The 13,845-nt window shown below is 30.4% G+C and overlaps 1 protein-coding gene across 3 annotated transcripts in view; it reads left to right on the forward strand.

The window, feature by feature from the left end:
• Positions 1-13,845, forward strand: part of LOC127709357 (trichohyalin-like) — an 89,071-nt gene that overhangs the window by 15,377 nt on the left and 59,849 nt on the right. For 2 of the 3 annotated variants that reach the window (XM_052214848.1, XM_052214865.1), the window contains exons 10-24: positions 497-708; positions 1,609-1,723; positions 1,861-1,951; positions 2,282-2,537; positions 3,837-3,958; positions 4,847-5,050; positions 5,701-5,870; positions 6,932-7,057; positions 7,229-7,385; positions 8,105-8,209; positions 8,597-8,704; positions 9,244-9,400; positions 10,139-10,271; positions 10,846-11,020; positions 11,603-11,793. In XM_052214848.1, coding sequence (XP_052070808.1) covers positions 497-708; positions 1,609-1,723; positions 1,861-1,951; positions 2,282-2,537; positions 3,837-3,958; positions 4,847-5,050; positions 5,701-5,870; positions 6,932-7,057; positions 7,229-7,385; positions 8,105-8,209; positions 8,597-8,704; positions 9,244-9,400; positions 10,139-10,271; positions 10,846-11,020; positions 11,603-11,793 — 2,322 coding nt within the window. The remainder of the gene's footprint in view (positions 1-496; positions 709-1,608; positions 1,724-1,860; positions 1,952-2,281; positions 2,538-3,836; positions 3,959-4,846; positions 5,051-5,700; positions 5,871-6,931; positions 7,058-7,228; positions 7,386-8,104; positions 8,210-8,596; positions 8,705-9,243; positions 9,401-10,138; positions 10,272-10,845; positions 11,021-11,602; positions 11,794-13,845) is intronic. The other variant, XM_052214857.1, reaches the window with a different exon arrangement.

Here is a 13,845-nt window from a genome sequence, read left to right on the forward strand (position 1 = left end):
TATATGATTATATTCCAAAATACGACTCAACAGTTTGCAAGTTATCAATTGCTGTCAATTATAATTATGCATTTACTATAGTTGATCTGTCCATAATGATTGAAATTAATGTCTTTATATATGAGGGTCTGGATTTTGAGGATATGGGGGTCTTTAATTCTGTATTATTTAATTTTTTATTCCATTTTTTTCGAGTCTTTATTTATTTTTGCCTATTTTTCTTTATGTTTTAGCATCCCATTATTCTCTATTCTTTATTTTTTGGCTTATTTGCCTCTATTCAACAGGTCCTCATATATAAAAGGTGTACGTCACTCTTAGTATTCTTACTTAGGTGTGTTATTTCAACAGGTTTTACATACAACAGAGTACTTTTCTTTTCATTTTAACAAAAAAATATGTTTTTCTTAATTCCTGACCTACTGAATCAATAATAAAGTCAAAATAATGAAAAAGCAAAAATAAAATGTTATATATCAACTTTTATCTTTCATAGGTTAAATCAGATGTGGTATTTTTGATAAAGAAAGAAAACAAGATGCGTATTAAAGAACATTTTGATAATATCTCTTTTGTTGCCCTTGGAACCATTGAGATTTCAGCAGAGGACAAAGATTATATAGATGCTTTAGATGTTAAGTATGATACCCTCCGTAAAAACATTCTCAGGATGGGATTAGAATATAAAATGGGTACAGAATGGAAACAGTAAGTTTATTTTACTATATATTCTTTCTATTCTTATCAGTACACTGAACTTCTTAGACCATTCAAAATATATTTTATTCTTATTACCCTACCAACTAAAAGGATAAAGAGGAGGTTTAAATCTGCTTAAAAATCAATTATTCAAATCAATAAAAAAATGATATCTTCTCATCTTTTGTTAATATATATATAATTTGTAATTGGTAATTATAAATGTACAAGTGGGCTAAATGATTTTTTATCAAAAAATATAAAGTGTTTGACGTCACCTGAATTTGTGGAAAATAAACACTTATTTGGAATTTTTGTTTGGCTATTATTAGCTGTTCTTTGAAAAAGAAAATTACTGTATCCTATTAAAAAAATGCTATTATCAAAAGTATATTTAATATATTTGGTTCTTGTATGTTAAAGATTTAGTAGTTAAAATGTGTTTTGAATTTAAATTTCAACTGCCTTTCAAGAATACGATTGATTTTTTTTGTTGTGAATTAAAGCCCAATGGTCAGTAATAAAAACGTATTAAGGATGATTTACTCAATTTTATTGTTTGAGAGAAGAATGAGATTTAGTTATTGACCTTCATTATGATGATTGATCACTGCTTAACATCCAGCAGCAAATTATTATGCATATTCAGGGCGAGAACATGTTAACGGAATATGAATATTAACCATGCTTTGTACAAGATCGACACAGTGAGCTGGTTTTTTAATTTGCTAGTTCACAAGGTAATAGTTCGCAGGAAGACATGTCATAATGAGTATCATACATGGTTTCATATATTTTTTTGATTACTCTACACATTATCATATTTCTCATGAATAGTTGAATTCAAAAGTTATATGGAAAATAGATATGTAATCCAGACATCATATTTAACTACATTCCTACTTTTAGACTTAATGAAAAGGAAAGAAAGAAATATATAAAAGAAAAGGAAAAGGAAGAAAGAAAACTGAGAGGACTAGGACAGTTGCAGGATATGGAAAGCCTCATTGGACCAAAATCAAAGGTATTTTTCCTCATACTGTATAAATTGAAGGTTTATTCACAAAGTGTTTTAGTTAAAACTTTTATGATGGCCATCACTTATATGTATTTGAAAATAAAATCTTTCCAATCAGCAAACCAATTGATTTGCACTTTTAGGCATTACCTTCACTTAGGCAGCTTATTGGTGAAGAAAAGACAGAATATGAGAAAAGATTACAGGAACAAAGAAAAACTGGACAAAATCAAGGTAGTCTATGGTAGAAATAAATCAGCTTCTCCTGAATCTGGTGACTCAGAGCCTGCCATGTGTACTGGTCCCATAGTTATATGATAACCTCCAAATACAATTTTTTAATTGGTTAATATGTATTTTGGATTGCTATCATGTGACATTTTTATCCATTTTTTCTTTAAATCATATATAATAAGTGTATTCACAAAAAAGTTTTTAAAAAAATGTAAAAAAATAATTTAAAATTTATTTGTAACTTTATAATTCCAAACCTTGTTCCAATTTTCTATGCTTAGCTTTATTTTCAATATACAATGTAGTTAAGTATCTATTTTTCTCTTATAGCAGATGAACCTCCTGCAGATAAATTCCCTCATATGAATGTTTTGGCTGATCTGGTACCAAGATATGACAATGAGCAGGAATCCTTGTTAATATGGCTAAATTCCACCAGTACCAAACAATTACCAGTAAAAACACAGAGACTCAAAATTGTACTGTTAAAACTAGAAACATTTTGTGCACAGTTGGAGAACGATTTTGAAGTTTCAGCTCTTGGTGTGGGATTAATTGAAAGATTAATAGCAGCTCTTCAGAACAGGTGAGAAAAACCATTGATTTTAGATTATTCTGCAGATCTCTTCTGACAATTGTTTTCAAATTATCGTAATTTGCCTGGGTAGTCAATACTAGAAAAAGGTATCAGAACGGTTATGATACATAAAAATATTAGTAACTCAATAAATTTTTCACCTCAACTTTTTTGCCTAAGTATTTCTAATTTGGTAAATCATATCTTTGCAATTATCATCTCTACTAACATCCACACAACCTGCCGAATGCAAAATGTTACCTGAACAGCTCTCCAAACCAGTAAATATCCCTCAAAAGAGGATTATTTTCCCAGAGTTAAAAAATGGAAAATTTTCCACATAATCTTTTCACAATATAAAAGATATCCCTCATTAAAACAACTAATCCCCATTTGGCCCTGATAAATGGTCAAAACCTGTATTTTTTTATAATGGCAAATTTAAGTTATCTCCCTTGTTATTTCACGAGAATCAATTAGACAGGTAAATTATTAAATGATTTATATTTTTGCCTATATTATAAAATAAATTAAAGCTTGTGTTATAAGAAAAAAATGTTTAATAGCCAAATAAAATACATGGAAAGGAATTCTTGAATTTGTAAACAAGATTTTGTTTATATACTTATTCTTGAAATTTTTATTTGTTCTTTAATGTTATATGGACTACTTTAGATCTGTTGGCTTCTCTTCCTATGAAATTCCCTCTACCTTTCATCATCTGCTGCAGTTCAACTTCTTCCTCCTTTATCAACATTTCCCTGTATAGGGAAATAGTATGTGGAATATTGACACTATACATTTCCCTGCATAGGGAAATAGTATGTGGAATATTGTCACTATTGTTCATGTCTGTATTAGACCTTGAGTAGGATTCTTGTCGCCTGTAGTACATGTTTTAATTAAAGAACAATCCATACACATATTCCTAAGTGACTGTTGTTTTCTCAACATTTGGTAGCATAATTTATGAATATTTAAATGGTTTACATAAAAATAATTGCATCATAGGCTAATGTGTTGTGTATTGTGATGGCTCAAGTTGATATGTATGATTTGCAAAGGTAGAAGTTAGAGGGCTGAAGGAACTTTTTGGGGGTGTTGGGATTGGGCCTTTATTTTTGCAGGAATTCAGCATTTGTACTTACTGGGACTTGGGAATTGATGATTAAGTTTTTCAGGATCAGGGAAAGAATGCTTCATGTTTTCGTGCACAAAAAGATCTCACCTACACCCTGGATACATAAGATGAACCTTAAAATAAATCATTTAAATTTCAAATTTTTTTATGGCTTTTTTTATCAACAGGCATCCAAGAGATCAAAGTCGACAGTATGATTTAGCTATGAGAAGAACTCGACTTAGATTGGCTAATTTACAACAGAAAGAACCAACCAAAAAGAAGGAACAGTCATTTACACCAGAAAAAGGTAATACACACATGATATGTAGAAAAATTAACAGATTAATCCTTAAATTAAAAAAAACAGAGTAAAAAGGTTTCATACAGGATTAATGCATGAGATTTTTATCTTACTGTAACTAGAAATTAATAGTACAATGTATTGGTTTATTTCATAGATTATGAAGCTTTTGAAATATAGTATACTGTGAATTTGTTATTTGTTAGATACCAGTTTTTGTGGATTTTGTGGTTACAAGTGAACCATGAATTCATATGTTAAAAGAAGTACACATTTTCTATCGGCGTGTATGCAGACTGTTGTACTACCACGAAATCAAATATCAACGAAAGTACAATTTTTCTTTTAAAAAATCCACAAACATTGGTACACATGAAAATAAATGGTGAGTTCACAGTATATTTGCATTGCTATTTTTAAATCACAATGATTTTGTGGTTTTAAGTCTATCCCAATAGTTATATATAGTAGAGATAAAAATGTTCGCCCATTTTAATCCAAAGCTTTAAGTTCTGAAAAGTGTCATCATTTTAAAACTTTATTTTCATTTTCATTATGGCAGTTTCTAATGTTCTAAGTAAAAAACACATTTAGATTAGCAAGGCAATTATATTTATAATATTCACATGATATTGTTATTTTTATTCTATTTGCATACATAACTTTTTGACATGATCACTGAGAAAGCAGTGTTTGTTGTGACCATGACAACTCTTACAATTTTGACTGAAATATAGATAACGGAAAGTAAAAAATTAAATTTATTTAAAATCTGAAGTACAAGCAGTAATGTATGCTTTCATTAGCCTTTAAGATTTTTAAATGTTCAGGTTAATCTGTGATTGATGTTATCAAGAATTTAGAGTTGAAACTGAGCTTGAATTTTATTTCTAGGAGATTTAACAGGATGGCAAACAGCTTATCTGTATGAAGTGATGAAAAGACATAACGATGAGAGAGAACAGTTACTCAAGTACTTACAAGATGAGTCAATCACAGAATTGATGGAAGCTGCTTCAGAGATGTCTGCTGATGAGAGGAAGTCTAGACTAGCAGAACTTCAGACAAAAAGGAGGAAACTAGATTTAGCCAACTCAGGTGAGACAGATTAAAAAAAAGTTACAAAATGTATTAAAGAATTTAAACAAATCAGAACATGAAATTCAATAAAACAAACAAAAAATATGTAAAAGACAGGATTACTGTCACCTTTTATCTTTGTAATTTTAATCCAATTTTGAAGCATTTTAGTCTGAAACAATCCAGTGCTATCTTATGACTGAATTATTAGAAAAAGGACTTGACGGAATGTCTCAAAGTGTGCATGTATTTCTAACAGGTCACTTAACCGTGACCTCATTTTCTTGTTAAGATCAATGTAAAATGTTCTTGATTTGGTCATTTTCCAGTTAATATTAGGTCAAGGAACAGTAAATCGGCTATGTCACAGATTTTGATAAAAATTTGGTTACAACTTTGGCTCGTTGAACTATAACTGAAAATCGAAATAATAATTCAATTATCTTTTATTTCCTAAATTTTTTGGACTGATTTACATTTGTATAGAAAGCACAAAAAATCAGGGAAAAGGTTCTTGAATTTGTTTTTTAAATCACCAATTCTGCAGTTTCAAATCCATAGACTTTTCTTAAAAAATTATATTGTTGCATAGAAATTCTGATAAAAAATAAATGTATGGTAAAAATTTAAAAAAAAAGATTGATGTTAGAATGAATCTTTTTTGATAGGTGACAAAGAGGATTATATAAGTATCCTAGAAGAAGCAGTAGCCATCAGTGCTATTAGCAGAAAATCAGGTAGAACATCAATGGAGGAAGTTACTGTGACAACTCTCAGAGATTTACAGGACAGACAAGATAGAGAACTTGCTAAATTGTTACAGAATATAGAAAATGTTGTAAGTAGCAGGAACAGATGAAGGAATAAATAAGAGATTTAATAAGAGTAAATGTTTGCATAGAACAGGGAGACAAAAATAATGTTGCAATTATTAGCTATACCTCCTTCATATCTATTTATAAGCTCTGTACCTGTACTGGAAGAAATTAAATAAGAAGCATTTTGAAAATCAAGTCCGACATAATTCTTACTAAAAATTGTACAAATATAAATTCTTTTAGAAAGTTTATTTTTTATGTAAAACAACCAGTAAAAGTGTAACAAGTTATATTTATAGGAAGAAATTATTGTTGTTGTAATCTTGCTGGCTCTCTTTTTGTTGGTAGTGCTCAGATTCAGAAAGCTATAGACTTTTATCCCCTTCACAATGAAGTTGTTGAAGACATACAAGATCATATATTCAAAAATAATCAGTGTGTGTGTATTTTTGTCTGTTACACACAGTCAGGAATGTATTGTAGAACCTTGAAATTTACTAATAAGAAGCTTGAACTCTGTTGTATTTCACTGTTATATTTCAAGGCTTCAGGTCAGAAGCACAACATCACTTGAGATTAATGTCTGTATGCATCAAAGATCTTCTTTCTTGCGGCCATTCTTTATCAGAAAATGTCCAATGCTTGGCAGTTAGTTAAGCATTTAGATTTGGCCCTCATTTACTTGAGGGGATCATGTATTTTAGGATTAGTGTTCAGTTTATGATTAGGTTTTGGGGCTAGGACTAGTATAAGAGTTAGTTAAGGGTAACAATTAGTTTTAGAATTCGGGGATAAATAAAGTACAGCCCTATATAGGTTTGGTCCCTTAAAGTTAATGAAGGCCAATCTTTTTAATTTTATAAGCATGTGCCAAGGGTCAAAATGATTGAACTAAAGAAAAGCAGTCCTTCAGTTTTGTAGGATTGCAAGGTACTATGCCTCATTCCAGTGTCTTTGTTATTAATATAGTATAATTTACAAAATGATAAATAAATTCCTACCAACAAGTATGAATGAAATATCTTGTGTCACTGTAGAAGAAATTTTAAAAAGTAAAATAAATATTATTTATGCATTTCAGACTGAAGAACAGCTAGAAAATAGACTGGAGGAAGAAAAAGATGCCAGACAACAGGGAATAGTTCACAATGTGTTTGATATACTTACACAGACAGATGATACTGTTAAGGAAGATGAACTTACCATGGTAAAGTCAATGAAATAGTTTTCATATATTATTTCTGTTTTATATATTATATAGATGATTTCTTGTGTTAGAATAGAACATATCATTACAGTTCCATCTTTCTGTTCCATTTATTTTACAGATTATAGGTAAGTGACAAATACATGTGAGTTTCCAACTTTAATATTTCAGGCATTACAAGAGAAATACTCCAGATTACAGGATAGTTTGTTATCAGAATGTCTATGTCAGTCATGTGGCAAGGAATCATGGGATAAAATCGCAGAGAAAGATAAACTACTTAAACTAGCTAATCTTAAAGAGCAAGTCAAAGACCTGATACAGAAAGGTAATTTATTGTGTAATATCATTTTTCATGTTCTTCAACATAAAGATATTGAAACTATTTTTATAATTCTAATAGAATGGTAGTCTTAATTACTGTTAATGCATTTCTTAGTTCCTATTAATCCCCAGATAAACTTAAATAGTCATAGAAAAATTTGAAATCTATACATTAAAATCAGTTACTATAAATTCAGAAATTATTGCAAGGTTTTTAGTAATGCGAATAATGCGACTGGGTGAGTATTGCAATAATAAGAACTCGCACTCTGATATCTGATGCATATATCTGTATGTAACTTTTCTTGAAATCGCAATAACTAATCTGGCATTTAGATCCATTCTTCAAATATTGCAATAATAAATGCACGCAATAATTTCTGAATTTACAGTAGCTAAGTTTATATCGACCATTATGTCAATTGATTCAAATTCTGCTTTTTAGTACATTGCTTTGTTAGCTTTATTTTTTTATCCCGCATAATATGATAGTAAGAAGGTATCATGTTTTCTGGCCTGTGCATTGTGTTTGTCTGTTTAGGTTAAGGTAAGTTAAAGATTTGGTTAAAGAAAGTTAACTCGAAACTCAATACATCAGTTTGTTACGATGTGAACTTTTTACAGTATATGCAAAAGCAGGGGCTTTACCCTGACTTTGCAGTTATCTGAACATAATAATGTGATAGTCCTGTTGACACATATTCTTGTTCTGTTTAATTTTAGGAGACCATGTTGGATTGAAAGGTTTAGTTGATGTCATTGCATTAGAGAAGTCAGTAAGAGCATTAATGGGAATCCACCGGCACCAGTTTCTACAAAAAGTACTGGGTATGTTTTTGTTAAAAGTGATTTATAATCTCTATCCTTATAATTAATGTTATTAAGTCTTAGCATGTAGTGTGCCATCAGAATTATGTAGAATAATGTAGTTATTTCCAAAAAAAATAAAAAATAAATGTATTCCTTATTTCTCATCATCGAAGCAATTTGGACTGTTTTGAAAGAAATTGTTGAGATTTGTTTGTTTCTGTCAACAAAGAATTAAACTGAAGACTGAACTAAATTAAATATGATTGAATTTCATATCAAAGTTGAATAATGTGCTTGATAACAACATTTATGAAATAAAAGATAATATCAGTAAGGATTTACAAGATTTTATTTCTGGAAACTATAAAAAAAAAAAACAACCTTTAGGTTATATTCATATTGTAGGTGATGACCTAATTAATGAAGAAGAAATAACAGACAAGATGAATCCTATTTTAGAAATTCACCACAGAAATCAGGAGGAAGTTGATCTTCTTTTACAAATGATTAAAGGTATGCACACTGTCAAATACACTAAAAAAATAGTATTTTTCAGCAATATACCAATTTTTTCCCGTTCAGACTTTAAAGGCCCAGACATAAAAAATGAAAAACTATTCAAATGAGAAAACCAAAGGCCTGATTTATGTTTTTGAAAATAAATTTAATAAAATATGATAGACAGCAACAAACAACAAGTAATAACCTACAGGCTCCAGACTTGGTACAGGCACTTACAGAATGTGGTGGGGTTAAACATATTTTCGAGCACTCATGCCTCCCCTAATGATGGACAGTGGTTTAGCAGTACAATATTAGAACAAACTATAAAAATCAGTTGAAAAAGGCTTGACTCATGAGATTGACACAAAGTTAAAAAAAAAAACAACCAACAAAAAAACAAAAGACATAAGTGTATTCAGTTATTGAAAGCTAGTTGTCTACCTTACATTTCCATATAATGATCCATTCTTTTGAACTTAGTAACAGAAGTAACAACATTAATATACTTGCCAAACATTTGATTTTAAAATTATTTTTATTACTTGTAGGGTCAGGCAGTATGTTTATAGATGAAGCAGAACAACAAATTCATCTTATTAGGTTAAAGAGAGAAGTTTTTATAGGCAGCCATTTTGACTTTAGGTTTGCCACTGTTGCTATGGTGATGGGTCTAGCAGAAAGACAGCAGGTTATAGGAAAACCAAGGTAAATGAACAAAAGTAAATGTTTCTTGTCTGATATGTGGAGAAAATAATGTTTTTCCTATATAATATATGAATTTAAACTGACTTAATGTAGAGAAGTATTGCAAACTAAATTGAAATTTTAATGAAACATTTATTATTTGGTTTACAAACACTAGTGTATTAGTGAACAATCTACTGCTGTTTTGAGTGATGAGACTTTAATTGTTAACAACTTGAGATCTCTGAGGATGTCTTGTGATATTTCAAGTTGGTAACATTTATCTGTAGGATGTTTTTTCATAATGATTGGTTCCAAAGACAAATTACCTTCTGATTGGAAATTTTAAGATTTTTTTGTTCCAGTAATTAGGAACTATCAAAATATGGAGAGGAAATGATGGGAATTGTGTGTGTTCCTGGTGCCCTAAACAGATTTTTATTATATAGCGTTACAGAAAATGACACATGTGTTTTCCTATACATTTGTAAAGAAATTTTACTCACAGCATCACCACCTTCCCTCGTACCGTTTAAAAAAATATAAAACTAGTTTTACCACCCAATCAAATCAAGTGATAGGTTACAAAAGTATGACTGAAAACCTATTTGACCAATGTGATTTACATTATTTACAACAGCTAATAAAGAATTCACGGTTCACCTAGCAATCAACCTCTCTTAACTTTTATTAAAAAAATACACACAAATAGAGAAGCTTTAAGACTTAGATTACTAAGTCATGTGTTTATTTTCCTAGGCTTGTTGATGATAGACAGAGAATTGAAATGGTTGCCATTGCTACAATGCAAAGTTTTATGCAGGGTCGTTTATTGAAAAAGAAGGATGTCAGAGATGAAGTGATGAGGGGTCCAGGAAAACATGTCATGATGGTAAATGAAAATTTATTGACTATTAGTTTGCTCTGCAGTACTCTAAAAACAATATAAGCTTATATTTTACAAAGAGATTCATCCTTAATTACACTTCTTCTAATTCATTATGGTAGAGTTTTTCCTTATTATACCCCCTCTTTAAAAAAGTGGAGGTATACTGTTTTACCTCTGTTTGTCCGTCAATCCGTCCGTGTGATGGGTTTTCAGATTCATCACTCAACAACTTCCTGTTTACCGAACACTTACATATTTTTACACTATTAAAATTATCCATATTTGGGTGGGGGTATCATCAGTGATCAGTAGCTCGCAGTTTCACTTGTTTAAATATATTTTGGCATTTTGCTTAACATACAAAATTGTTCAATGATAATGAATGACCAACTTTTATTCATTCTCTTTTTTTGAAATGTATATGAAACATAGTCAATATCTTAGATTTTATATTAAACTATTAAATAATTGATTAGAATGAGGTTATTGAACAGCTGTTTATTTCAACTGAAATTGATTAAAAGTATTTTATCATAACATGATTTTTAATAACCAATGTTTTTTATCTACTTTGTAGGAATCTGCAATAATTCTATTAGATAGAAGCCATCAAGATGAACAACAATATTTATTGTTGCTATTGACAGCACCACAGAAATCTGATGTTGTCATGGAGATACAGTCTTGGTCACAACAACAAAGGAAGGATCAGTTATGGAAGCTACATTCACAGAGACAAGAAATATTGGCAGGTAAAAGTTATAGCTTGAATTGGTTTTATTGTTTTGGGTGACTTATGTAAGGATGGGTTGGTAAATTTAAGAGTGAGATTCATCTGCCTACAACCAAATTAGAAAGATGAGAACTTATCTGTTGCCTCTATTATTAAGGATCAAGGAAAGAAAAAGTAACTTATTTAATTAAATCTATTCTAAATGAGATAAAAAGACATATTTTATTCAAAATTAAAGCTCAATTCATTTGCATAGATGGTATTTTGCATAAGTTATTATAATGCTTTATTTTCGCAGAGATTGATGTCGCAAGGTTAATATTTGCTTTTATCTTGCTTCTGAATCTTATCTTCCATAAAGATAAAATTTACTTGAGGAAATATTTTCACAATTTTAAATTATTCACTAAAAAGAAAAAAGAAACACCTAATGAAAATACTATAATATAATGTTAACTTAGTACACGTTTCCTGATGGCATCATTTTGACTTTCTTTATAGTTGTAACTCTAAAAAAACTATATTTATTTCTACACTCAAATATATTAATAGTATATATAAGTTAACACTTGGAATTATAAAGTACGGTTTGTATTTACAGTGCCAAACAGTAGAGAGTTTAATACAATATATAGTGAAGGCTTGATAATAAAGAAGGAGATCTACCGCCATCGTCTGAATAATGAACAGAAAGAAGAAGTAGATGATGAAGTTTTACATAAAATGTTATTGGCTGATCTTTTATCTCAACAAAACTGTGATGCTGAAAAAGTTCTTCAGTCACTTATGGAGGTAGGTTTTACATATTTAGGAACATAAAGTGTGATTGATCATAAACTCAATTGTTGAATTGCCTTCAATGATTTTCATAGAAGTCTAGCTGCTACGTTTTAGTGTAATTGGCGTTTACATATCACAACATTATTTTGATTAAGTAGTCCTTGCTATGCCTCTTTGTACATAGGGCAAGGAAAATATGCTACCACTTAGGTTGAGACTGTTTCAATATAAATATTATGTTAGATCATTGATGCATGTACATGATGTACAGATGCTTAAGCATCCATCCTTCTCACTCCCAAAATTAGAAGAGGCACAATCCCCTCAAGTACTTACTTTTTTTGTGATTTGGTACAGTCCATCATATGAATATTTTCAGTTATGGTGTAAAGTAGATGAGATATAACTCTATGTAATCAAGTTCATACTTTTTACCTTAGAAATATGTTGACATTACATTGATTTGTTAGGGCCCCGTCGAATGGGGGACGCCCTATAGTGATCAGTCTGTCCGTCCGTCCATCTGTCTGTCTGTCTGTCTGTCCGTCCGTCCTTAACAAATTGTGTCCGCTCTATATCTAGAGAACTGTTATGATTTCAAATAGAATTTAGAAGATGTGGTATGAATGCCAATGAGACAACTCTCCATCCAAGTCAAAATTTATAAAAGTAAACCATTATAGGTCACAGTACGGTCTTCAACACGGAGCCTTGGCTCACACGGAACAGTAAGCTATAAAGGGCCCCAAAAATTACTAGTGTAAAACCATTCAAACGGGAAAACCAACGGTCTAATCTATATAAAAAACCAGAAACACTTATGAACCACATCAACAAACGACAACTACTGAACATCAGATTCCTGACTTAGGACAGGTGCAAACAAATGCAGTGGGTTTAAACGTTTTAGTGGTACCAAACCTTCACCCTTATTCTGAAACAATAGTGTAACATCACAACATAGAAAGACACACTATAAAATATCAACTGAAATAGCTTAACTGAATCAAAGGACATATTAACACCATTGAACATACACTGAACAAATAAATTTGACCTATGATATAATGTAAATACAAAATAAATAAACTAAGGGAAGAATAATAAAAGTAACATGTTATATCGGCATGAAATGTTAAACAATTAAAGAAAAACAATATGCTCGAACAAAAATATCAGCCATTTGCAATAACTTTAAACACAGGTAAATGAAAATAATTTTGTTGTTAGGTATACGTTTACAATTCCAATAGAGAAAGGAAATATTTTTACAAAATAAATAATTTTGATGTTCATAGTACAAATTGAAAATTTATAGTAATACCAAACACTTATCAAAGCTGGTATATAGACCAGATATAACCCTGAATAACATTAAAAAACAAATACAATTAGTATCGACAGGTCAAATAAACAAGAAAGTACGATTTGAGAGTACTCACAGTTACTGACGGCTAGTTAAAAGCCAAAACAATTAATAATAAAAAATCATGCATCAGAGACTAAAATCAACTAAAACACATCCAAGGGATTTAGTATTTTTAGTTTATACTTGACATGAATATTAACCAACACCAGAGGGTGTGTCATAATGTATGTACAACTTCCTAGGTCAAAGGTCAAGGTCAAAAACTTTGGTTTTAGTTGACAACCCCATGTCCTATGGTAAAAATCGTGTCCGCTCTATATTTTGAGAACCGTTATGATTTCAAAGTTTATACTTGATATGTATATAAACCAACACCAGAGGGTGTGTCATAATGTATGTACAACTTCCTAGGTCAAAGGTCAAGGTCAAAAACTTTGGTTTTAGTTGACAACCCCATGTCCTATGGTAAAGATCGTGTCCGCTCTATATCTTGAGAACCTTTATGATTTCAAAGTTTATACTTAATATGTATATAAACCAACACCAGAGGGTGTGTCATAATGTATGTACAACTTCTTAGGTCAAAGGTCAAGGTCAAAAACTTTGGTTTTAATTGACAACCCCATGTCCTATGGTAAAGATCGTGTCCGCTCTATATCTTGAGAACCATTATGATTTCAAAGTTTATACTTGAT

Source organism: Mytilus californianus, unplaced genomic scaffold (assembly GCF_021869535.1).
Source record: "Mytilus californianus isolate M0D057914Y unplaced genomic scaffold, xbMytCali1.0.p SCAF_1, whole genome shotgun sequence".
Lineage (NCBI taxonomy): Eukaryota > Metazoa > Mollusca > Bivalvia > Mytilida > Mytilidae > Mytilus > Mytilus californianus.